The sequence below is a fragment of the Patagioenas fasciata genome, chromosome 1, assembly GCF_037038585.1.
Source record: "Patagioenas fasciata isolate bPatFas1 chromosome 1, bPatFas1.hap1, whole genome shotgun sequence".
In the NCBI taxonomy this organism is placed as follows: domain Eukaryota; kingdom Metazoa; phylum Chordata; class Aves; order Columbiformes; family Columbidae; genus Patagioenas; species Patagioenas fasciata.
The window spans coordinates 198831742-198858648 of NC_092520.1; the positions used below are offsets into that span (position 1 = coordinate 198831742).

General features: G+C 43.0%; 1 protein-coding gene across 1 annotated transcript in view; it reads left to right on the forward strand.

The window, feature by feature from the left end:
* CELSR1 (cadherin EGF LAG seven-pass G-type receptor 1) overlaps positions 1 to 26907 on the forward strand; it is a 170086-nt gene that overhangs the window by 64479 nt on the left and 78700 nt on the right. The window contains exon 2 of the mRNA XM_065840132.2: positions 7198 to 7836. Coding sequence (XP_065696204.2) covers positions 7198 to 7836 — 639 coding nt within the window. The remainder of the gene's footprint in view (positions 1 to 7197; positions 7837 to 26907) is intronic.

The window sequence follows — 26907 nt, forward strand, 5'->3', positions numbered from 1 at the left end:
GGGACCGCAGAGTGGGAACTGCCGTGAGTCGCAAACCCCAAGTCCCTCTGCCCACCCTCCCCAGGTGTCCCAGATACCCCTCTCTGCCTGGATGAAGAAATGATTCATGTTGAAAAAAGAAGTGCATGAAGGTTTGACTGAACATTTTTTTAAGAGTGTCTGCAGGCAGCCTGTGAGCATTAGAGGTGGCTTTGCCTGGGAGTGTCTGGACAGACTTGCTGGGATCCTCTTCGTGCACTGGCCACAGCATCATGTCCCAGGTGCAGATGTGGGTGACGTTGCCGTAGGGCAGTGCAGTGGCAGGGCGCAGGCTGGCACAGCCACAGCCCAGGGACGTACCCGTGTCCTGGGTGGGCTGGGACAGCCCCTCGGGTGCCCTGAGCTGCTGCAGCAGCAGCGGGACGGTGCTGGAGGCAGTGGGGTTAATGCTCACAAGGGAGAGCTGGTTGCTGGTGCAGTCATACATGGGCACTCACTCTGTGCCAGCATGGACCATTGCTTGTCCTACAGCAATCTTCCAGCCTTGGACTGGTTAATCCCAGATAGCTTCTTTTCCCCCCGAAGACATGTTTTCCCCAGGACATTTCCCTCCCTTGCAGCTCAGTCAGGACTGAGCCCCCATTGCTGTTGTGCTTGCATACGCCATGTGGCTGTTTTACCTCACCCTGTGATCTAAAATCCCCCCATAACACCAGGTAACACGTCTTTCTTTTCCCCCTTCCTGTGACCCTTCTGAACCCTCTTTTCTTCAAAGAACACTGGGCAACACTGGCCAGTGTTTTCAAAACTGAGCATCTGCAGAAGGGTAGCTGCTGCTGCTCATCCTTCTTGGAAATTTAGAGATGTCAAGGTACAGATTCAGAGAGCTGATTTTAGAAAAACCGTTACAACCTTTGCAACTCGTCCTGTGTGGCCCATGTTGCATGTTTCTGCTGTCCACATGCTTGCCCTGCTCATCCCTTCACCGTTTGCTTTCTTCTCTCACCCTCTTGATGTTGAACCCTCCGCCTTTTCCTGGGCAGACTGTAGCTTTTGTCTGGGGCTGCGGGGTCGGGAGTGAAGCTCCGTGCGAGTGCCCTGGCAGGGACTCAGGGAATTACGCTCTGGGCCCAGTTTTGACCGGGATCGAAGCCCGCTGAAGTCAATGAGACTCTTCCTGTTGATGTAATGGGCTTTGGAGCAGACCTGGGCTTTGACGCTCTTCAGAGCACCGGTTCCAATGTGAACCTTTGGCGCTGTGCGAATAATAGATAATTATTTTTATATATCCTTTCCAAAGCCTGTAACTTGTGTTGGCAGTCAGTGCTCCTAAATGTGCGGAGCCGAGACTGGCAGCCTGAAATGAAAGGACAAAAGCAATAACACAAGCTTTGTGTGGCCAAGGGGAATCATTTCCATGTTCTTTCATCCAACTTAATATAAAGAAGGAATTGTCATTGGCAGCATTTCCGATTCTAAGGAAAAGGAGGCTTTGATGGGATCCATTATGCCTTTTTAAGACATGACAGAATGTTTTACCTTTCTGTTTTTCAAAAGGGAAGTTATGGAGTTTGTTTCTCCTGGCTGTTACTTTTCTGGTTTTGCAATGTTTAATATCACTTTTTCTAGCGAAACAGAAATTTGTGGTTTCATCTGTCCCTACTGTGATACAGGGACTGCTTAGGAATGCACAGGGAACATTTGGTGCTGCCCATCGCTCTGGCCTTTTGGAGGACTGAGGCCAACACCAGCCCATGTCCTTTGCCAGGATGCCCTGAAGGCAAACTGGGGTCACATACACAGTTTTGGTCCTGAAACACTTCTCCAGTGCGGCTGCTCGCTAACTGGGACGACCTTGAGGTAGGATCTCTGAAAATTCACAATTATGCCCATTTTCATTTTCATTTATGGTAAAGTTTTCTACTGTTTTGGCAAAGCATCTTACTTAGGTTCCCACCCACCGTTTTCTGTGCAATTTCCTTTCTTTCAGGATATTTTCCCTGTGCTATAAGCTCCTGAACTTTTCCATAATGTAGAAAATATTTTAAAGAGTTTGTCTTACGGATGCTCATAAACTTCCTATTTCTACTCATGGAAGTGAAGCTTTGTAGTGCCTACAGCAGTGTTTTGGAAGGGATGATATAATTACACTGGTATTTTACGCATTTTAAGTGTGTTTCCATGACGGTGGAAGCACACATGCGCTGCAGGACTTGCAGACTTTCTGAGGCAAACGGAAGCTTAGTGCAGGACCATACATCTCTGCTTTTATGGACACGTGCTGATCTTTAACTGCTGTTTGCTCAGCAGGATGCATGGTTTAGGTTCCAGCTCTGCTCAGGCAGCCAAGTATTGCCTGTGGTCTCTGTTGCTATGAGCTGGCGCTACTTACGTGCTACTGCCGTCCAAATGGTAGAGAGGACACTGAGAGTATGGCATCCTTATTGATTCAAGGCTTAGTACTGGACTAGGTGTGTATTAACTCCCATATGTAAAGATGTGACTAGAAGTGATAGGGGATGGAGTTCTGATCATTGAAAGGCATGTTACCCAGCGACAGCCGCTACCCGCAGCCATGCCTGCTTCTTATGAGCCACGAGGAGCAGGATGTCATTGGAGCCTACAGAGTGCCCTTACTGCACATTTTGCTGGCCAAGGAATTTACATGGCTGCGGTAAAATCTGGCATCTGTTGTTTTCAGATGCATTATAAAGCAGAATTAGAATAGATGTGGGCTGGGCTATCCGTGAAAGAAAGCTCTGATGTTAAAGTATTTATAGAAAATATTCAGCTTTGATATGCAGCCCTAAGACCTTTGTATATAATAAACAAACAAAAAAAAAGGTATTAATTATTTCATTTCTGCCAACTTAAAAAACAAACAAAAAGATCCTTTCTGGCCAGGTACTGCTATTGCCAAATGTGCATTTCAGTTAAACTTTGCTGTGTTTACATTTCTAGATAATGAAATTCTTTGGTTTATGAACTGCCAGAAGATAGAAAGCTGAAATTAAAGTCTCAGATTTGATTTAGTTTGTTGTAAAGGTAATAATGAGACAATAACTATTCAATACATTCTTAGTTATTAGTGTATTTTAGAGAGGTTTGAGCTATTGTCAGCCTTCCTTACTTCTCTTTTCTTTGCAAGGCGTCAGGGAATGTGGTTGCTATTAAATCCTTTCATTAGTTTGATGGAGGGTGAAGATGAGTAGTTCTGTTTTTAAGGAGCCTTTTCAGCAATGACAGTGACACAAATACAGCAGTCTGCTTTGATTTCTACCTTCTGGAGATTTCTTTTGTAGAAAGCATACAGAAAATAATATTGCCAGGATATAAATCCAGTGTGCAAGGACTGCGTTTGTAAAGAACACCTCTTCTCCTGTGTGCCTGCCCGACCATCCAGAGTCCTCTGTCCATTCACTGATGTGTTGGTCCTTAAAAGGCTTTTTTTTTTTTTAATCTCTCCACATTGTTTTTTATTAAACTTGTCTGCAACAGTTTTTGAACGAACTTGTTCTGATTTGTTTAGGATATTTATGTTCCCTTCATTACCCTGGTATCTCAGCATTTCAGCGTCTGCACCCGCTGCTCCGCAGTGTACATGTAGGTGCTGTTATCCCCGCTTCATGGAAGAGAAACTCGAGCACAGAGTGACAAAAGCCAGTGGTAGAAGGGGTTTAGGAGCCAGCCCCGCAAAAGGATGGGTCAAATCCTGTTTTCTTTGGTCCGTCCCATGTTTCCCTTTGCTCAGCCTGTCTGGGTTGCAGTGACTTGGGCTGCCGAGGTCCAGGCTGTCCCCTCAAGCCACCCTCAGCAGGATGCCTACGGGTCCCATCTGCCAGCACAGCTCATATTTTTGGAGCTTCTTCAGGAAGACTCGGGCATCCAGCTGGTTTGCAGCAGCTGAGCGGATGACGGCGGTGAGAACCACTGACAGCTCAGCCCTGTCTGTGTGTGTGGACTCATCTGTGCCAAGGGTGCTCCAGAGAGAGAAGTCTGGCCAGAATTCTTCCTCCGTAGTATCACTTGAGGGGTGTTTGACACCCCTGAATGAAGCCATCTTGCATCTGCCAAAACATGATGGGGACTTTTTACAGCTGTATCCAAAGACCTTTTAGCAGAAGAGCCCGTTTAGCAGTTAGAGAATAACAGATTGGTTGTGCGTGTGTATCGGATAGCTGTGTATGGTAGGGACATCAGACAGTGAAAGGACATAAAGTATTACCACCCTATAAAACAGCACTTCCTAATATTATTTTTGTGACATTTCTGGCATTAAATGTTTGAAAGTTTTATGGAGTATTTCACTTGGGAATCTCAAAACACATATATTATTGTGTACTTACGGCTTAATTCCCAATAAAGACAAGGACAAAATTTCCACTTTATTGTACTTGTTCCAGACCCTAAAAGCGAATGTTGTCTGTTTAAAGTAGAATAGGTACTAATTTGGTCCCATAAAGCCACAGATTGTTTCAACTTTCCATGAATTTCTGAATGAATGGATGATCGGATCCCGTGATGCTGCTCTCAGACTCGCTGGTGTATGAAAGAGATGCTTGTCCAGCAGCCTCTATAGCCGGGCTGCTCTTTTGTTGCCTATAGGACACATGCTCAGCTCCTTTTTACTCTCTTTTTATTTTAATGCTCTGCAACAGGGCTGCACAAAGCTGAACTGGCTTTTAGAACACGACTTCATTTTGCAGCTCTACGTCTGTGCCCGATTTTCTTTTGTGCTGCCTGCGGAACAAGGAGGCTGTGTGGTATCTGACACCGGCCTTTTTCCAGTGATTTATTAACTGTGTCAGAATAGCTGTTGTGAATGCTGGGAAGCTCTTGCATATTGTGACAGTTGATATTGATTATGACAGTTTGTAGACTCTAGTGCGTTGTCAGACAGTGGATCGTATTTTGTCTTCTTACTATACATACCATGGGCTATAGATCATAGTGTTTTCTTAAGAAAAGGACCCATTGTCCAACATTCTCGCTGGTATGAGGGAACTTGTGTAGCGTATTGTGCAACAAATAGCAAAATAGTTCAGGCACCCGATGGGACAGGCAGGCGAATGTCAATTGCTTTAGGAAAAAAAAACATTAAGAGTTCGTTCTGCTTCTGGGCTTTCAAGGGAATGAGCCATGCAGTTGACAGAAACGGGTAAACTAGTCTGAGGATGTTGTCTATGAAAATACGGGGCATGCTCTGTTGTTTGTTGGCCAGAAATCCACAGACCATGCAGGAGGAGTAGGTTGCAATGAGGATTTTGGCTACCCATCACTTTTAAAGGTCGCTTTGGGTCTTGATGGAGGCTGAAATTACATGTTTCTAGAGTGAGTCTGAGCCTGAGCAGAGAAAGATTTCTGCAGACTTGGGAGAAAGTGAAAGCCGGTGTATGAGCTGCTGTGAGGGGCACCTTGAATGGATCACCTGAGTAATGGCCTTCTGACTGTTTGGTTTTAGCCAGGCAGTACTAAAGTAGCACACAGGAGAAAAGACTTCTCTGTTTACCTAAAAGCTGCTTCAGTACAGAAAAAAGTCAACAGCTGAGCTTTTACAGATAACCTGATCAGGAGAAAGGAGTCAAAAGCCATTTGGTTAATTATGCTGCTCTGATTTACTATATTGCAACTATATTATTGGGAGAGAAATCTTGCAGCAACACGTCTCTTTTTAAAATAAAACAGCACTTGAGGTGTAGCAGTGACAGTCAATGGGAAAAGAGCCGTTCTGATTTTTCTGTTCTTGAAAGACCTTTATAAGAGACTGTAATAGGTCATAAACTTTCACTGTGAGATAGCAAACCTTAGGCAAATGACCTTTAGCAATCCATGCTATTAGAATTTTGATCTCACACTGGGTTTAGAGTGATTCAGTTGCAGTTTCTGCTGTGATTTTACATTGATGTGACTCAAAATCCATTTCCACATGTACTTTATGGTTTAACTGAAATAAACGTAATAGCAGGTCAGTTGTGAAACAATTATTTCTGGGATACTTTGGGACGAGACTATGGCAGTGAGCTGGGACTTAAGAGAGTTGGATTCAGTTCTTAACCCCCTGTGGGCCTGATGTTGGCCATTCAAACCATGAGATGAACTCACCTCCATTTCTGGTTGTTTATTTACACTGTGAGATCTTTGAGAAGCAACGTTTCATATCAGAAGCCAGTCTTGATCTCTCCTGGGATTTCTAGAAGCTGCTGTAATACTAACTGTATTTTCTGTAATGCGCTCTGTATTTTCTTAGTGAGTCCTTAATGTTAGCAAGGAGACAGAATTAAACTAAGTGGTTTAGTTTCAGTGATGATGCAACTTCCCATTCCATATTCACATTGAATTTGGATTAACTACAGCACTCACTGTGTCATATCTATGTTTCATTATGATAGAATCCTCTGTAGTTTGTGCATTCACAGCACTACTGTCAGCCTCAGGGTGTACTGAGATTTTACGGTGGCATCTCTCAGTCCAGTGTCAGGTATTAGTGCTATATATATGTATTTACAGGTTTTATTGCAGAACATCCACAGCAATATCAGAAATGCTTTAGGGGAAGAATAAAATGGAAGTGTTGTTAAATGTCTGCTTTTCACTATGGATGTATTTTTTCAATTTTTTTTTCTAATTTTCATAAAGTATTTTGAAGAAGTTAGATGTGAGGAATAGAGAAGTTCACGTGCTCGTGTGTGAAGACTTGTTTCCTTAGGTGACTTTTGTCTAAAGCTCTGGTTACGACTCTCTGTATGTGCATAGTTCTGGCTCATTAAGTCTGAGACCGTGTCTGGAGAAGATAATTTTGGTTTTGTGCTGTGAAAAGCGACAGCCTCCCAGCACTGCTTGTAGATTAGCAGTGACTTATATGAAGATCCATTCAGTCGCTGTCACGAGAAGCCCCTTCCCCTTGGCTCCTCCTTGGCTGTCCTGGGGCTCTCAGACTGTCCGTTTGCTCACTAGCACTTGCCAGTTGTTTGCCTGGGTTGTTCTCCAGCTGTTCTGGGCTCTTCAAGGTGTCTCTGGTCCTTTGAGTTGCAATCCTTAACAGATTTTGTTCTGTTTTCCTGAGTAAAGGCATTGGGTGGATACATTTCCCTCTCCCATCCCAGTGCCCTGAAACGCCTCGAAGGTCTGTTTTATTTCCAGAAGGCTGTGGGAGCCTCCTTGTCCATAGGTTGAAGCCTGGTCTCTGACGTTGCTGTTTTCTTTCTCTCTTCCCTTCAGATGGCATCCACAGTGTCACAGCAATCTGCACCCTGCGTGTCACCATCATCACGGATGACATGCTCACCAACAGTATCACAGTGCGGCTGGAGAACATGTCCCAGGAGAGGTTCCTTTCTCCGCTCCTGTCCCTGTTTGTGGAGGGGGTGGCGACAGTACTCTCCACCGCCAAGGATGGCATCTTCGTTTTTAACATCCAAAATGACACAGATGTCAGCTCCAATATCCTCAACGTGACCTTCTCAGCTTTGCTCCCTGGTGGCATTCGAAACAAGTTCTTCCCCTCTGAGGACCTGCAGGAGCAGATCTACCTCAACAGGACCCTGCTGACCATGATTTCCACCCAGAGGGTGCTGCCCTTCGATGACAACATCTGCTTGCGTGAGCCCTGTGAGAACTACATGAAGTGCGTCTCCGTCCTGAAGTTCGACAGCTCGGCCCCATTCATCAGCTCCAACACCGTCCTGTTCCGCCCCATCCACCCCATCAATGGGCTGCGGTGCCGATGCCCCCCAGGCTTCACGGGCGACTACTGTGAGACGGAGATTGACCTCTGCTACTCCAACCCCTGTGGGAGCAACGGGCTGTGCCGGAGCCGAGAAGGGGGCTACACTTGCGAATGCTATGAGGACTACACTGGTATGTGTTTATCTTATCTTTGACCCATGATTTATATGTTAGACCATCAGCCAGGCCAGCTCTGTGTCAAGCTGAAATTGCTGACATTCTTAGTCAAAGGGAGAAAAACTCCTGGCACTGCCTTCTGGTCCAGAGAAGGCTTGTGAGTGTCACACGTCACTTAGGGTAAGTCCTGTATCTCCATGCACTCATGGTGGTAAGAACCATCCATTGCTCCAGGCTGTGCAAGGGGGCTGACAGCTTCTGAAGCAACTCCTGTGGTGTGAATTTCTGCTAAAAACACTTTATGCAAATGTATTGCTTTTATCTGGAAGGAAAAAGGTGGGACACATTCCCTGGTTCATGGTTTTGCATGTTAACTCCTTCCTGGCCCCTTAGCAGTCCCCTTCTACCAGGGCATAGTAGGAGATGCACAGCCATCATAGGAGCTCATCAACTTTTGGTTGTCAACAAGCTCAGAGTGTGAGGATGGTTCATGGTCCCAAGAAGCTGCAGTAATACACATTTATGGGAAATACTGCAAGTCAGTTCTAGCTTATAAGTGTCCAGATCAACTCCAGAAGGACGTAGCTTCTGCCAGGCCTGTCTCCAGCAGCCTGCTGAGGAGCGTACTTTGCCTCATCATGGACTTGACAGCTAATAAAGATCAAAGTGCTGCTTCTCAAATACTCCTGAGAAGCTATGGAAAAATATTAGCTGAATGTTTTCTAGGATTATTTATGTATTTGAAATGGCACATGCGTTTAAGTGTTCTGCGCTGACGTGCTGCCGTCTGTAATTTATGCTGACAGCTCAGCAATGACTGCTGTGACCCCACAAACGAGGGGTGAAGCAGAGGGGGATGTTCCCAACACTACCTCTCGCTACCGAACTTATAAAAAATTGAAAGCATAAATTATTTAAGTCTCCATGCAGAAATATCTACATGATGTGTATGCCTACTGGGCTGGATCCAGCCCTCTAGATGGGAAGGGTTTTCCTTCACTTTCTGTGGCTTTTCACTCAGGGCTGTAATTAAAAATGTGATGATGGAAGGAGCCAGCAGTCAATGAGCAGGGACATGGCAGCAGCAAGTGAACTTGTCTTTGCCTGGAAAGAGAGACAGGAGATGCTTCCTGAGATCAGAGTGGGGTTCAGGGCAGCAGGACCTTCCTAAGGGGACAGAGATGAACTTTTTGCCTGACTGGTGCAGCCCTAATAGAGCTGTGAGCTGGTTGGGATATTTGGTCTTTGTTGAGGTGTGATTTTCCTGCCAGGCTTCTCATAGATGACTTATACAGCAAAATACATTATAAGGTCCATTATCCATTGCATGCAGCTGATGCAAAATACATGCAGCATTGGGCATCACAGCATAGATTTTATGACCAGTTAATTTCATGTAACATGTTTATGTACTATTATACTGTAAATGGGAATGGTTAGAAGTAGCAAGTTTCATTAAACAAAGATATGCATATAAATAGGGATAATTCATCCACGTCTTAATTTTTGGAATAACATGCATTCCTGTGTCAGATCTTGATGGTCTCTTGATAGAAATCTTCAAGAAAAAAAAAGCTAAATATGCTTTAAAAATTAAAGAGAAAAATCTTATATTAATAATTGACAAACATTTAATAATTAATGCTGTAGTCAGAACAGACACAGTACATATTTAGAGGAAAGGCATCGTATTCTTCATACACAAAGAAAGATTTGATCTGTAACTGTATTTTCAGTGCATAGTTGTTGAGTTAAAAATTAACTGTCCTGCTGCCAGGATATTACAGTGATCAGAAGTTAAGGAGTGAACACTGCTTATGGCCATGCCATCTTTAGGTTTCAGAGTTAACTGTGCTTCAGTGAAACACTTTATTCTTTGGAAGGACGCTTGAGGTCATGATCACAGTCAGGTTGGCCAGGGCAAAACACAAGCAACCATGATCAAGAGGGCTCTGGAATCCCTTTTCCTCTAAATTGATACCATTATTATTGAATATTTTTGTTTTATTGCTGAATAAATGCAGTAGACAATTACCATCTTCTCTGTGGTTGGTTTGTGTTATGTTAGTGCCTTTAGGCTCAACATTGCATGACAATGTATTTTCCATCAAAGCTGACACACTAACCCACATTCCATGGTCATTAGCTGGTTCGTTTTCATTTCATTTTCAGAACAAGGTGGAAAATGTTATCAACAAGTAATCTATTACCAGAAGTATTTTACAAAGATCCATTATTGAATCTTGTCCCAATCTTCTTTAAGATTTGTTGTTTTGCATATGATGTTTTGTATTTTAAACACATTCATATCTATTTTCAATTTCAGTCTATATCTGTTAATCGTAATACTGTGTTTTCTGCTGGTATATAAATATTTATTGTTTGCAACGATCCAGATTTTATATCTATTTAATATTTAAACAGCACAGATTGGTTTCAATAGCAGCAGTGTGTATTGGCTCATGGAATGCAGCAATCATAAGTCAGAATGATCAGAGAGTATGGCTGAAAGTTGGGAGATTCTGGTACTGCTGAAATGTTACCACTGCTACTCATTGTAGTAACATACCAGTATGAGGTACTTATGAATCTTTGAATTAACTGTAAAAGATGAAATATGAATGGTAGTAGTCAATGAAATGCAGCCTTCTCTGGGAGCTCTCACGTTTCCAATTCCCAATTAAGAGTCTACCTAGAAAAATAATTACAAGAAGATGCTAAGATCTATCATCTCTCTGGGGAGATACGCTGCAACTTGATGAGAAATCACTGCACAATCATAACCTTGTACTGACTCTATCTGACTGGTCACCTGTTAAAAATATAGTGTTTATTTCCTGTAGAAGATAATTATGTCCTATCTTAATCGGATGGAATTTCCCCCCATTTTTCCACCCTGCTTTGAAGCCCTCCATTTGTTTTGATGTAATTGTTAGTCATTTATACTTGATGAAAGTTTCTCTGTCTTCAGGACTCTTCTGTTACGGGCACAAAGGTAAACTGAGCTTCTACAAGATATTTCTGAAACCCGATTACTGGGTAGTTTGGGGTGATTTGGAATTAGCTTCACTTCCTGTGATGTAAGGACGTGTGTGCAGAAGGACATAAATTTTTAATCATGTTTATTCAGAATAGTGACCCCTTTAACTCCTTTTCTTTATATACAAATTAGTGTAGAGAAGTGAACAATGTACACACAGTCATGCCATTGATGGCAGGGAGCAATGTGCATGACTAAAGGGTTAAAGGATATAATTTAAGCTAAGCAAACAAGTTTAATGAACTTGAACACTGTGGAAAGCCTGTGTAGTTTTTGCAGCTGTATTTCATTTATCTTTGGGTGCTGCAGAAGCAGCTGAGATGAACTGTAATTGAGTGGTTGCCACAGCAGATTCGGAATGAGCTGTACTTCCAGCCCCATCCCAGCACCTCCTATAGAGCTGCAGCCATAAGTTACCACCATTTGGGGTGTGAACTTCCACGGTTCCTGCCCTGCCATGAGCAGGTGCCTCCTACCCTCACTGGGTCTTCCCACAGCTTGTGGTCCTTCTGCTCAGCAGCCGCCACGACCGTTCTCCCCTGCGTCTGTGCTCCCAAAAAGTAAAATGTGATTTGTACAGAACAAAAACTCTTCAAGGGGAAAAAACGGAACAACGACCAAAAAACTCCAAACAACAACAAAAACCAAAGCCAACAACAACAACAAAAAAACAACCTCAGAAATAAGAGATTCAGTGTTCCCACAGTTCTTCTTAGCACAGGGCATTCTCACTGCCTCCTTTGCTACCTGAACCCTAGCAAGGAGTAATTTCTAGGGAAAAAGATCACTGGAGAATTTCCCATATCCTCTGCATCTCTCCTTGGATTTCACTTCAGAGAGGGGAGAAATCTTGAGGGGCTGTAAATCTTATAGTAATCAAATACAGCAGTTAGAGTTCTTTTACATGTTACACTGTTTTCCTCTTCATTTATTTTTTGATACCATATTGACATGAGAAATCATGACATCTTGGTCACCATGAATTCTGACTTTTGTGTCATGAGAAGATAATTATAGCTAGTTTTGCAGCATTGTGCCAGAAGTCCCTATTCATATTGTTTAGAAAGTTCTCAGTGTTTGGCTCTTGCAAACATATAGCAGTAAAAGTAAATGTGAAATTTTGCTTCTGCCTTATCTTTACTTATATCCATTCTTCAGAGAATAATTTCCCAGCTCGGTCTGATACCAGATTCTCATTTTTCAGGCTGGAGATATCTGTTTGGGAGAATTTCAGCTTTCAAGTAGAGAAATCTGGCAGCCAGGGTAGCAGTCATGAGTGTTTCATCTTGGGTGAGAAGGTCTGAAATTCCCTTCTCAGTTACACTTCTGCAGCTCTGCTGGAGCAGAGGGATCACAGGCGTGTAACAGCCAAGATCCTGTGCAGCAAACCTTCATTTGATTCCTTCGGGTTCCTTCCTGCACCTTTAACTCCTTGCTTAGTTGATGAAAGGCCATGGCTTTGCAATGACAAGGCTGGACAAAATGATCCTCACTGGGCTGGGGGGCTTTTCCAGAACTTTCAAGTGACTGTAGTCATGTTTGTCTTTGCCACAAAACACGAAGTAAGAAATTCTGTAATTCTCAAACACGCCTATAAATGTAGGGATGTTTTCCACATTATTGGACAGCTTTGTGGTTCATCTCTCTGTGATACCTCATTCCAGTGTTATACAATGCAGTGAGGGTACTACGATGTTTTCTATCATTGCTGCCTTAACAATGTCCTTTAGTCGAGGTCCAAAGTTATGCTACTGGATTCCAGGTCCATTTTTATAAAGAGACGAGAACAGCCTAGGCAAGGTCTAATGCTGTAAAAAATAGCATATTCATTTTCAAGACTTCAAACATAATTACAGTTATGAGAGTGCTGGGTGATTTGCGCTGTTTTCAGAATTTAAATGCTGTGTATTTCTCCATTTGCAAAAAGTCGTAAGTTTTTAATGAAGTTTTTCTGCTGATCCTGGATGTGGGAAAAGTCAAGGAAGAGTGACAACTATCAACCTTTTAATAACTTTCACGGTTTCTCAGTGCCTCAGAGGGAAATACCTGGTTGCCTTTCCTTGCAGTTTCTGTATGGCAGCACTATGAGAAAGCTTCTGTAGGGTATTGCACCCTGGTAAAGGTCTGTGTGACACTGGAAGTCAAGAAATTTTTCTTGTTTTTCAGCAGTGCTGTGCCATGCCGTTGTTTTGATGTTTGTAGTGGAGCTAGGTATGCATAACTGCAATGCAGTTTCCCTTTGATTGCTGTGGACCTGTGCAGCTAACTTTTCCACTCTGGTGGAGAAATGAATGTGTGCTTACAGGATCTTTCCTTATGGTTAGTACCCCATAGTTTTACTCCCTGCACAGATATCCCAGCAGAGTCTTTTCTATCAATCTTCAACTTGCTCTGTCTCATCAGCATTAAATTTTTGGGAAGAAAGACCCCTTCTGCCTGTATTGAACAAGCAGATGTCTCCATTGGTGTGGAGCGAGCCATGTCCCTGCGGCTGGCAGCAGTTGGTTCCAGTCAGGTTCTGTGGCCCCGTCCCAGCCCCAGGGGCTCACATCACTTGGGTGACTGGCGAGGACCCTGTCAGCAGCGCAGTGGATGGTCCAGAAGCAGAGCCTAACTCCTCCAAACATTTTTCAGAGCATGACTAGTGCAAAAGCTGGAAAAGCCCATCTTTTTCTCTTTTTATGATCTTGACCACTCAGCTATGTGCTGTGATACATAGTGTCTCATAAATCTTCCTCTCAGTGCTTTGAAGTTTCCCCATATGACAGCTGCATTTACCCATACCAAAGAGCAATGAAGCCCAGATGTTGTCTCGTGAGCTGACTTAATATCTAAGCATGTAAGGAAGCCATACAACCTATTCTTTGCAATTAGCCATGGATAATAAGTCTTCCATTGGCTCTTGGGCAGTGCGTGCTGCATTTGCAGAGCACAGCAGTCAACTGTGATATTTGCATTCCTTTCTTTCCTGTTCGTGACATGTCCATTTTACGTCATGAATTCCTGAAAATAGATATTAGTTTTGGATACTCAGATTAAGAGGTATGATCTGGCAAAGTTGCTGGGTGTATATAGAGTGTCAGCGACCATGCCTTCAGATCATTGCAAGCTGCACCTGTACGAAACAGCTTTCATCTAAGGATTGCTGTGGACTCTTGTTACTAACAGTGAAGGAAGCCTGTGAGACACCCCTTTGAGCAAGAGGATACTGTCCCCATCACCAAAGCGACGGGAAGCTGTGGCACAGCATCATCATCTCTTCCAGGTCACATAAAAGCAGTCGATGGCAAACTCCAGAGCAGCTAAGGTGACATTCCTGGGCTGCCCACAGCTGGGGGAGATCCCCATGAAAGGCTTTTCTTTCCTGACAGACTCTCAGCAGAAGGCTTTGTGCCCACTCATCTGCTGTGTTTAACTCAGAGATTTATTGTGTGTGTTAAAATGGGTCCTTGCTTGTTTTTGCAGCCAGGCTCACTGTTACTGTGTGCAGGGATGGGACTTGCACGCCACAGCCTTATGGTTGAACTCAAGTGTTGCTGGGTTGGACCTGAGGCTGTGGCCCAGACAGCACGACTGCGTGACTGCTTGCCTCCACAGATAGCTGAAATAATAACAACAGAGTAAAGCTGAAGTCCATTAAACTTTTAAATGTTGTCATATTTCTGTTGAATATATTTCTGTCCATGTCACAAAACCACAGGACGTGAACACTGGACATCTGGAATTTATAGGAGATTCATAGGAGTGACTGAAGAGGTCTGCCACTTCTATAGGTGGATTTTTATCTGCAGGATATGTCCTTCAGCTAATCTTCAACCTATACTCACTTGTCAGGATGTGAAAAGCCTTTTCCAGTTGGATTACTGCGGTGTATTTGTTGACGGTTTAGTTCTCAAATGGTGTAAATGTCCTGCAGCCTTCACATCAATCTGCCGTGCCTTTTCATAAACCCCAGCAAAGAGTTTTACCACATTACGCTCATCCCGGTGTGCATAAACTAGCTACTGTTTGAAGTTTGAAAGTTTTCCCAGTCATGTATGAACCCTCCTTTGCCCCCCGCCCCGAGATGCTGCACGTGGGATGATCTTTGATTCAACCGAAGTGCTGCAAGTTGCCGGGGGTTCGGATGCCTCTTCTGGAGCCTCCTGTCTTATCCTCCTCGCCCATGGAAATACTTGCACTGATCAAAGTCCTTTGCTGTCATGTGGAAACCTAGCTACAGACTTCATGTTGTGTTTGTTCTTCTTAATTAGTTTTAGAATGGTTTGACAAGACTTCTGTTCTTATCGCAGTGGAGGTGTGACACGGCTTTGTAAAAGCAAGCAACAGATCACACACCAGTGTCATCACTTATGCCTGGCTTCAGAAGCCACCTTAGTAATTCAGCTCCAATATACTAATGAATGTAGCTCTTCCAAACAGTTCAGGGTCTAGGAAATCCTCCTTACTGATTGCACCTTATGTTCCTTTGCTTCTCCTTGAGATGGCTGTGCGGCTGGCCTGTTCTTCTCTTCATTTACCTGCTCTCCTCGTTTGTCACCTGCACAGTTTTCCACTGATGATTTTATGCTTTTTCTGCCACTGCTGATAATTTCAAGTAGCATGTAGCTAAAATTCAGTGTCCAAAGAGCCTGGGCAATGACGAGTTTGATGATGGTTCCATGCTTGCAATTACATTTTTACACCTACTTGCTGTTGATGCCATTGATGTCTGTTGGGTTACATTACAAGATGGAGAGAAGGCAGGTTCTCAGTTGTTGGCTGTGTGAAGTCAAGGAGCTTGCAGACATGAGAGGCCCATGAGCACACACTGTGGCGCGACAGCATTGCTGCTGTTGAACAGGTGCTGCCCCAGCTCTTCTACAATGTAGGTGTTTAATATCAACCCCCAATGACCAGGTATAGTTATAGAATCATAGGATGGTTTGGGTTGGAAGGGACCTTTAGAGATCATCTAGTCCAACTCCCCTGCCATTGGCTTCAGTCTGCTTCATTAAAGGGAGATTTTGTTAAAAACCTGATGTAAAAATAACACATTTGAGCCTGCAGCCAGGCCAGGCTCAGCTCATGTTTGCTGCTGGCAGCTGAGTTTACCCTGGCCTGGGTACCTGCCTCTGGCACCTCACCTGTCTGTCCCACCTCTTGGCAAGAAAACATCCTGCGAGTATGAGCTCATGGACTGGTGGTGCTTGGTGGGAGAGGTACCTGCGGAGCACCTGCGGCTTCCTCAGGGCATTCCGGTCAGTAACAGCCAGTCTAAATTTAGGATCCTCTTTGTTCTCACATGTGTGAAATCTCTCTTTTGTTGTCTTTAACCTGTTGTACATGTATTTTTTTTTAATCTTACTCCATCGATTTTCAGCAGGTTTTAGGCTCTTGACTTGTACTCCTGGTTTTATGCTGATGGAGTTCCTGTTACCACACCTAAATGGGAGTCGCAATTCTCCCAGGCTTTTTGAAAACCTTTGTTTTAATGAATTTGCTTATCTCCATTGGTATAATTTAAACAACAACAAAAAAAAAAGTGGAAGGTGGAGCATAATTACACAAAGTGGGGTTTTTTTATTATAATTTTATAGGTACATATAAAACCCCTACTCACTGATGTAGCTAAATTCCCACACACCATCACAATTATGAACATATATATGCATTGCAGAACATGGAGCTGAGAGAAACTACACACACTGAGGTTTATTTTAATTAAAATTTTTTAAATAGCAGTTTATTAAGCAATGGCCAACTTCTCTGTGACCATAGGTTACAACTGTGTTTTTATTTATTTAGCCAAGTCGAGCCTTGTGTAATGTAAGGCTTGGGGTTTTTCCTTATAGATTTTTTTTAATGTCAGATGGGTTTAGCTGAATAAAATTTTAAACTGCAAGTAAGCCACACTGATGCGTTCTAATACGTCAGAACATGCACTTGCTAAGATTCAGTACCCTTTACGTGTTTGGGGGTTTCTTTAGCCAATGGCCAGGTGTCTTGGTTGTTTTCTTTCTCACTGAAAACAAATCAGATAGGGAAGGAGAGAGGAGAGGAGAGGAGAGGAGAGGGGAGGGGAGGGGAGGGGAGGGGAGGGGAGGGGAGGGGAGGGGAGGGGAGGGGAGGGGAGAGGAGAGGAGAGGAGAGGAGAGGAGAGGAGAGGAGAGGAGAGGAGAGGAGAGGAGAGGAGAGGAGAGGAGAGGAGAGGAGAGGAGAGGAGAGGAGAGGAGAGGAGAGGAGAGGAGAGGAGAGGAGAGGAGAGGAGAGGAGAGGAGAGGAGAGGAGAGGAGAGGGAGAGGGAGAGGAGGGGAGAGGAGAGGGAGAGGAGAGGGAGAGGAGGGGAGAGGAGAAGAGAACATTGCCTTTAAGTTGTATGTGAGGAAGATAAAATCATAGTGAGATAGTATTTTTTTCCAATATGCCTCATGTTCTGGAAAGCCCCTCACAACGTTCATAGCAAATCAGAGGTGAAGCCTAATAAAAGGAATTCCAGGAAGGCTGGAATTAAATATTTTAGATCTTCAAAACAAAAAAGAAATGTAACTTCCAAGGAACAAGGTAATGGTACTCCTTTTCTGCTGCTGTAAATACAAAACTGGGAAACAAAACTGGGAAGCCCCCTTACCATTCAGTAAAACTGAATTATGCAAAAAATGTGGGTTTCTGTACATATTTATAATTCCCAAGTTAGACATTTTTATTTTCATCAGCAGATGAACAACAGGAAAGTGGCAGGAAGGACAACTGGGTGCAGAGATCAGGGTATCAGGATAATGTCCTGTTAGGGAGGAAAAAAGTATGAAGTAGTTTATTGTTTGTCTGCTCTTTGTGTTACGATGATTGAAGGTTTCGACAGTTGAGCACCAGACTGAGGCACTTGGCCTTGAACATCAAGATAATTACAGTTCTGCAATACAGTTGTGCAGGGCACAGTGGGAACCACAACTTCGCTGTTGTGGCAAATGCTCTTTTGTTCGGAACATCACGGTTCGGTGCCTGAGGCCCAGCCCTGCTCCTCCTGGCAGGGTTCGTTCTGCGCCACCCCCGAATCGCGGCTTCCACACCAGTTGTCCACCCCAATTTTCACTTTCTAAAAGTTGCAATGAAGATGTGTCACTTCAGGCTGTCTCAAATTCTCCATAGCTAAGCTTGTGAGAGGTTATTTTACTGCATTTTCCAATATAATAATTTTTTAAAATATTTTAATTGGATAGGGCCACCCAGCTTCAAGGAGTCAGCGCGCTGATATGCACATTGTAGGAAACTTTATTATGAAGATGAGTGTTATATATAAAGAATTAAACATTATTAATTGTATTCATTGTATACAGATGATACAGTGAGCTATATTAACTCTAACAAGATGTTAATCATTTGAAGTGACTTTTAAGTGAAAACATATTTTACAAAAAGGCTGAATTTTAATCTACTAAACTGTTGTAACACGAGTTAAGTACAAGCTGTGGAAGCTGGCTGCATTCATTTTTGATGAATCTTTTTAAAAATACTTTTTTTAAAGTAACTTTTGAATTTCTGCCTAGTCTGTAGATTTAAAAATATATTGATCTTGAGATGTTTTGTTCAAGATATGTGACATTACCTGGCCCTTTTCAGGAGTCATTAAAAAAAAGTCAGCTTCTCTGGTTAAGTTGCTTTTTGTTTTCAGTTTATGTTCTTGACCCATATATTAAATATTTTTGAAGCTATCAAAATGTAAGATTATAGGATTATCTTTTTACACCCTAATCCTCATCATTTGACAAGCAAAGCGCTTTTTGGGCTTTTTTTTCAAAATTTGCCTTCAAGGTATAACAATGGAAGTTTGATGAGCATCAGATTGTTTTTACCAGTTGTATTTACTCTGTCGAGCACAACCTCTGAACTCATACAATCCACGATAAGGACAGTGATACACTGCTTTTGGGTATAACTTTCTTTTCACCTAATAGTTCTCATATAAAAAGAAAATATAAAGCTACGAAATCCTAGCCTCCTAAGATGCAATTACAATTATAAATTTAAGCATGTTTTTCAGTTGCTTTATTAATATTTTATGACTTCTCTTCAGTTATTCTCACTAATTTGCCATTACGCTTCTTTCCACTGGAGCATCTGGGACCACCTAGGACGTTAAGGGGCATGATTTAGTTTGAGATCTGCCTGTTTCTAAATGCCATCATTTTTACCATAGCATTGGATTACACAGAAGATGTGAGAGTGAGATTTTCCTGTGAAAACTTCTAGTTTATGGAAAACACAAAATGCAGGCTCTTGTCTGTCTTCTTTTAATGGAGATGTGCAGAGTTAGCTGCCTGTGCAGTTAATCCCAGCGCGCTGCTAGGGACCAGGGCCGATGGTTTCTTCTGTGCTTTGCCTCTTGTTCTGAGCTGAAACATCAAATCTGTAACAGTTACATGCAGAAAGTTAAATAGGATCTTAGTGGAATAAGGGTCGGACTCTCCTAAAGAACACAGTGATGTTTGCCATTGAAAGGGAGACCCTGCTGTCCTTTTTGCCGTATTTCTGGGCCATTTTCTTTCTTCCTCTCTTTCTGAGGTCAATTATTTGCAGGTATGTTCCCTTTTTCAAGGGGTTCAAGATGTTAGCTTGCTCAAAAGTAAATACTAGAGCATTCCCTTTCCCTACCAGTTTGGGAACTGGGCATTGCAGCCTTTGGTGTCCTGCTCTATGGAAGCAGCTCAGGGAAACCAGGGTGAGAGTCAGCGGGAAGCGGGAAGGTGCCTGGAAGCACATCTGGTTTTCTGACCCCTGAGTTCCTGTTGATAAAAGATGTTATTGCACACACGGCCCTGGCACAGCCACCACGCCTGCCTTGCTTTCCACATTCACGTAAATACTTCAAATATTTGGGAAAGGCAAAAATGGCCTGTGGAACAACAGCCTTGGAAATTAACAGTGCCAGCGGTGGCATTCAGTGCCCGCTAAAAACTGCAGCTTTGCGTGATGAGATAGCCTTTTTGTCATCTGAGCAGAGGCACACCGAGTCTGTGAGTGCCCTTGTTCTTTCTGGCTTCTGCCCGTGGAAGGAGGTGAGAACCGGGCACGGCGGCTGGTTCCCAGGCCGAAGAGCCTGCAGGTGCGCAGGGATGCAGATATGGACCAGGCTGCAAAGGTTGTCCTGAAGGGAACGTGTCCTGCGGGCAGGGTTCTCTCCGTGTGCCCGTCGAGTAATGCTCCTGGAGATGAGTCAAGTGGCACAGAGAGCAGAGAAAAAAAATACACTGTCAGATGTATATATAGTAAAGGTAGAGGATGGTTGTTTCTCCTTGAAATAAGGGAAGGTTATTCCCATGTAAATGCATATAGCTGTGGAATGCAGAGGTGTGTTTTGTTCTTATATCTCCACGTTTCTCATTGGTTTTAAGGTGGGAATTTTAGAAAGAGATTTTATTCCGAGTAAGACATAATGCAAATTGCAGACACAATGTTATAATCTAATTTGGGTTTTATCTTTGACATCTACACTAATGTTTTCCCCCTACTAAATACTTCCAGGGATAAAGCGTAGGCTTTTGAAAAGCACTGCTTCATCACCGTGTCTTACCTTAAATCAATGCAAATTGCATCATGATAAATTGTCTTACATATACACCTTCCACAGAACTCAACACAAACTGGAAATTTCAGTGTGTTTCTCTTTTCTCTTTTGTAGATTTGTGCCATGTATAGTCCTGGATGAGAGACAGAACGTAAAGAGGTCTCTAAAGCTTTAACAGGTCAAATGCAGAGGGAGATGACACCTCGTGAGGGCACTGTACATTACAATTGGTTCAATAATTTACAGAGCTTAGATATAGTTGTAAAATCAGCCAAGAGTTAAGCTTAAGACATTAAGAAATTAGCTGTTCGATCTCATAGCGCAAAAAAAAACGTTGCTGGTAGGTAGCTGTGGCAGGTTGAAGGCATGGATGTTTTATTTCTCATTGTCCTCTGCTGCATCTAACACATTCCAAAAGAGTGCTTTTCCTCCGCATCTCCTCAGAAGCCTGGGGTGATTATATCCAGTGCCGTGGGAGCAGGCGGCGGGGAGAAACCGGGCACATTGCGTGCACCTCTGTTTTACTGTAGGGTCTGGCTCCTCGCTCATCAGAGTGCCACAGGAAAAAAAATCACAACACTTGTGGTAAGTGTTGGCCCCGCTTTTGGTGCTTGCACCACTCCTGGCCTTGCTGCTGGACAATGAAAGGCGAGCTTGTCTGGTGTAGGCAGAGTGGAAGCTGAATGACTGAGCATTTTTAATCCTCAACAACCAGACGAGGAAGAGAGCACAGGTATTGAGGACCTGGTCATGACTTTTCTCTGTGCTCTGTTCCTCCCAGCACTGGTGGAAGTTGAAGGAAGGTCCAGTGACCATTCAGATTGAGCATATATGATCTTGAGAATGTGCTCGTGATTTCTACAATCCACAGACTAATTCATTTCTCCAACAGATGTGCCCCAAATATCACTAATCCTCCTCAGTATTGTCTCTTTTTTCCCCAATTATTCCTTCTCATTTAAATGCAAAACCACAAAAAAAAAAAATCCCAAATCATTCATTTGTCCACCCATCCCTGCAGAGTGTCTTTTGTTCTGCTTTGTTTTGTGACCAGGGAAGGGGAGGAGAAGAGGAACATCTTTGCTCGGGCTGGTGCTGTGTGTGGGATCCTGGGCCTGGCTTTGGACTGGCCAGGGGCCGGGAGCCGTTTCTGTGGCTGCTCTGCCTGTGCAGTGCCATCGGTTTGAGAGATGGGAACCTTTCCCTGCTCTGGCCTTTGTAAAATACGGTTTAGTTTGGTTGCTCAGGAGGTGGGATGGAGTCCTGGCCTTCCCCTTGTCTGTTTGGCCAGGGCATTTTTCATCATGGTCCTCATCCTCCCAGGAGCTTGCAGGACCCAAGAGCAGCCATGGTGCAGACGCTGTCCCCAGGGACCCTGGTGGGAAGAAGAGATGAGAAGGGTCGAGTAGCATCTTCCTGTTGGGGTGCGAGTGGGAATGGGCGGTCCCTCAGAGCAGCCAGTGTTGGTCATGTTTTTCGGGCTGGAATTTGACCACCAAAAGTTCTCACGTACCTTGGGGCCAGCAGATGCCACCCACAGATTCAGAGGCAAATGAAAGAAAATAAAAAGCCTCCCATGTTCATTATTTGGAGCATCTTATGATTAAAGATCTCATGACCTTTATTTAGGCCACTCTCATGATTTTTGGAAATCTGATTTGTCAGTTATCACAGATGCCCAGAGGGAACTTTGTGGAAGAAGGCACAGGGAAGACAGAAGGATGATCCTAAAGGAGAGCGATGATACAAATAGCCAAGAGAGCACTAGGAATTCTTCATCCTCTCTTCCCACCAGCTCAGAGCTTAGTGCTTTTGCCCACAGAAAACTTAAACCAGATCCAGAGATAAAACACTGATTTCCTGAGTATCTTATTTTAGGATCATTTTCTATCACCTCAGAGAGCTACTTGGCAAGCTATTTATATATAGTGTGTGAGAGGAATATTTTTGTTGTTTTGCTTACTGTTTTAAATACAAGTTACTTTCTTGCAAGTCCATCTTGTTAAATCTGGAACAGCTGGCAACTTAAATTACAAAAGACAGCTGTGATTACGAGTCACTGGGATTTGTTCCTGAACAGTGTGAGTGTATGTCTCTGTGTTTGATGAGTGCTTGTGTGTGTTTATGTATTTATGTATTATTTTTGTTTAGCTTGTTTCTTATGATCTGCCTTTGTAGTTCAGAAAATGGCAAAAAGAGAAAAAAAGCAAAAGGGAGGAGGAAGACCCCAAAGTGAACCTTAAGCTGGTGTTTCTTTCTGTAAGAGTGTTGGGGCTGATGCTACTTTTTCTAGGTCAGTCCCAATTCTAAAAACATAGATGAGCAGGTGAAAGGAAAGACCAAAGTGTATTTTCGAATTTGAACACAGCAGAAGCATAAAGTAGGACCCTCATGAAGTGGCGACTGTCAGTGTTGGTACTGAGTCCAATGAGTGCATCTGTGCAGCCTCTCTGAAGTGGCATGAGGGGTCTGGCCATTGATTTCTAAGGGACCCAGATTTTAACTCTGCTCTTCAAATAGCACTTCTGAGTCATCTGCATGAAATGATACATGGGTATAGTTGTCCCCTAATTAATCATAGTCACTAGCACACCAGTGGCTTCCGACTTCTCTTTGATCCAGCTTCTCCTTCATTCAGAATGCCTTGGTTACTTTTTCTGGGTAACCGCTCTCTAACTTCTCTCAGAAAACCAGTAGATTTTTGCATGTTTGTTGATTTGTGTAATGTTTCATTGGTAAGTGGCATTTCCTGGGAGGTGAGGCTGACTTCTCCCAGAAGGTAGGCTCATGCACCACAGAGCCCCTGAAGTCGTGAGTTTCCCTCTATTGGCAAAATCCAACATTCATTTTTATTATTTGACTTGCACTTACATTTTAGGCAAATTTTCCTGCAGTATATCCCTTCACAGGCAGTGGAGAGAGGTGGGCTATCTACTGAAGGTGGCGATCCATTTCACCTAAGTCAGGTATGAACAGCTACACTCACACATGAGTGTACACTTAAAGCTCTATTTCCATAACAGTTAAAGCTTTCCAAGACCATTCCTTCATTCTTATTCCTGGTGCGTGGTCCTGCCTCCTTCCCTTGTGCCTGCTGTACTGTTCATCCATCAGTCCTAGGAGGGACCTAATCAGAAGATCACTAACCCTACAATAAAGAAGTGGATGGTGTTTTGCCATCTTAGCTCCACAAATCAGTCAACTGCAGGATTACATTGAGTGCCAACACATGGGAGAGGGAGGAAAGTGAAAGGAGTTTGGGGAAAGGAGGGAACTATGGTAACTCCCACTCAGCCTGAACTATGATGAAACCACCTCTAAAGTGGGTGTGTTGGATCCCAACTTCATTATCTCTTGTCCCAGTAGAGATTTTCAGGCTGATTCTGCAGCTAATTTGTTTTAACAGCCTTCTTATTACTTAGGGCACTAATTGCTTTAGTGCCATTTGTCATTTTAGGTTCGTAGCGGTTTAGTTACTAGAGGAAAAGAAGCATTGTTTTTTCCCATAATGCGCAAGATAGAAAATACTTTTTTTGATGACAGTTGTTTTTTATTAGGGCAATGGATCAATGGGAATGCTTTGAAGAATTTAGTTCCCCTATTTCTTATAGTTTCTCCTTTAAAGTGCATCATTTTATGCTGTCTCCTTAAATCACCTTCTCAAAATGCTTTCCGTTCAGGTGAAGCGACTACAGACATGGAGGACAAGATTAATATGTATCTAGAGGAAATGATAGGATGAAGGAGAGAAGAATCAGTTCAAGTCAAACAATTACAGGTGCTGAGTGAAAAATTAACATGTGCCTAGGAAAACTGGAAAAAAAGAAAAACATCAGTGCAGGTCTGCTGCTTCACGTAAATATAGATATATTTAATGTAGTATTTCAGTTGAAAACAATTGGAGAATGGTACAAATTTTTGAGGGCTGGTTCCTAAACAGGGATATTGTAGAAACACGTTGCAGTAAACTGAAGTGTAGAGTAAATCTGTATTTATGCTAATGCCATCATGTTGTTTCCAGCAAGCTTTCCAACATTATATGTTGTCTGTCATTACAAGGTCAAGCAACTCACCAACTAAACCACAGGCAGATTTCTGCAAAGCCTGGCTCATTGATGCACACCGGTGTGCTGATAGAAACCCATAATGTTGAGCTCACAAGGTATTTGCAATTGTGAGGCTAGTTTTTCGTTTTTCAAATAGTATATTTGTATTTTTTTTTCACTTTTTCAATCATCATTGATTATTTATTCATTGAACTCTTCCATTACTTTGTTTGGAATAGGTCAGAGGAGGACCAGATCTTCTAGCCAATCTTTTCCTTTGCCTGGTCTGGTTATGTTACACCTGATACTGGAGTGTCCTCACCTACATAAAATTAATAGGAGAAATTTTATGATTAACATCTTTGTAAAGTTAGTCCTAAAACTGAAAAAGAGATACATGATGGCTGAGAGGAGGAAGCAGTGTCAAAAGCATCTATCACGTTGTGATCTCAAGAGCTCTAAGACCAGGAAGCACTACATAAAGGACTGTGTAAAAACCACAGGGCCTGTAGTTTTAAGAGTCATCAATATCAATTGAGAGCAAATAAGATCAGCTACTGTCCTGTAACAGTGAACCATTTGCTGGCTAGGGCCAGAATTGTTTTGAAGCGCAGGAATCTGCTGGCAGATAACAGTCAACTGTGGCCTGTGTTATCTGACAGTGCATGCTTTAGATGTAGCAGCTGGAGGGACTAAACTTTACATCTCCTGCTTGGGTTTCATAAGGTTGTGATAACTAAGCAGTTTTTAAAGTGATTCCTAGAATGCTGGCCAGTGTGAAAAATGAAATTATAATAGCCAAGGAAATGCCGTGAGGAGCGAAGGGGAGTTTTGCGGGCTGGGTGAGGGGGTGAGCCATGCCAGCATCACCAGCATTGCAGACCCACCCCAGGCTGTGTGGTGACTGTCTGGGCTGTGCTCTTATCACCCTCCAGAGCCTCACTGCACAGCAGCTCTCCCTCCTTCTGTACTATTTTTTCCCATCAGAATGCGAGACATCCCTCCAACCCTTCAGCTTTCCCTTTTCAAATCCTCAAGTAGCTCTTCCCTTCCAGCCTGGACTCCAGCCAGCAACCAGCCTGTCCTTCAGCCAGCAACCAGCCTGTCCTTCAGCCAGCAACCAGCCTGTCCTTCACGTCCACACAGGCTTCGGTTCAGACTTTGAGGGCACTCTTCAGGCCATGCCTCGAAGCAGTGCTGTGGGGTAGAGATGTGTCCGGGGTGAGGTGGCCACCCTTGGAAGCAGCAAACCCAAGAGCCAACAAAGGTGTGTTATCTTGACAGAAGGGGTTAGTTGGGTGCCCCTGATTAAAGCCCTGCCTCGAACACTTGCTCACATAGCTACTTCATAGCGCCAAAAATGCCACATTTCTAAATAATTTCAGGCACTTTTTTTACCTCGGGGAAAAAGGATAAATAGGGGTTTATCAAGCTTCTTAGTAGACCTTTGTGCTTTGAAGCACAGTGATATCTTGGAGTTACTGTAGAGATTTCAAAACTACTATTTTCATATATTTTGGTAAATATACATAAAATATGAAAATTCAACATCAAAGAATATACATCAAATGCAGTTCTCATTTACATTACAAACTAAAGATAATTCAGAATAATTTTAGTAACTGGGACATCAGTGATGCTACAGCTGAATGAATATAGGACAAAGGATCTTAGGTAAAGTTGAACTGCGTTCTTTTAAATTACTTAAGTATCACACTGAGAAGCAGTCAAAACATAATTCAATACAAGTTTTCTGTAAGCGTTCTTTTCTCTTAAATAGTTGGATGGCTGTATAGGTATCTAAACAAGTGTCTGTACATTCTTACTGCAGAATTAATACGGAACCACCAGTGGCTTCCAGCTTAGGCTTTTATATTCCACCTCCGTATTGCCATGGCATTTCCACAGCGTGCTACAGTGCCAGGAATCTCTCCTTTTAGCTCGCTCCTTTTTCTTGCTGTGTATTCAAGCCTGAGCATTATTTGCTTTTGCCAAATATATCATTCTGTTTTCAGAAAGCCTTGAAGATTGCATTCCTCTCTGAGTTGGAGAGTTATTTCACAAAATACCCTACTATTTTTTTAAAGCAACGAGCGTTGTCTTTAACCTTTCTTCAGAAACTGTGTTTGTCCATTTTTTTGAGAGTTTTGGTACACAATATGTGTGTGTTAAGGGGGATGGGCTCTGCTTGTGCAGCGGATCATCGAGAAGTGTTTTCTGTAGTGTCCTCTTAGCGCATCTGATGTGTGTGTGCGCTTTGTTTGGCACATGAAGTGCACTGAGGGAATTTTCCCTCTTGGATGATATATATGATTTCTCACAAAAGAAACACATTGTAGAGCATTTTAAAGTACTATGGAAGGTGTATTCACATAATCTTGCCTGATACTTACAGTTAATAAATGGAAACAGGATAATATTTATCAAAAGGTTTTCACGGCATTTCAACTTAATAC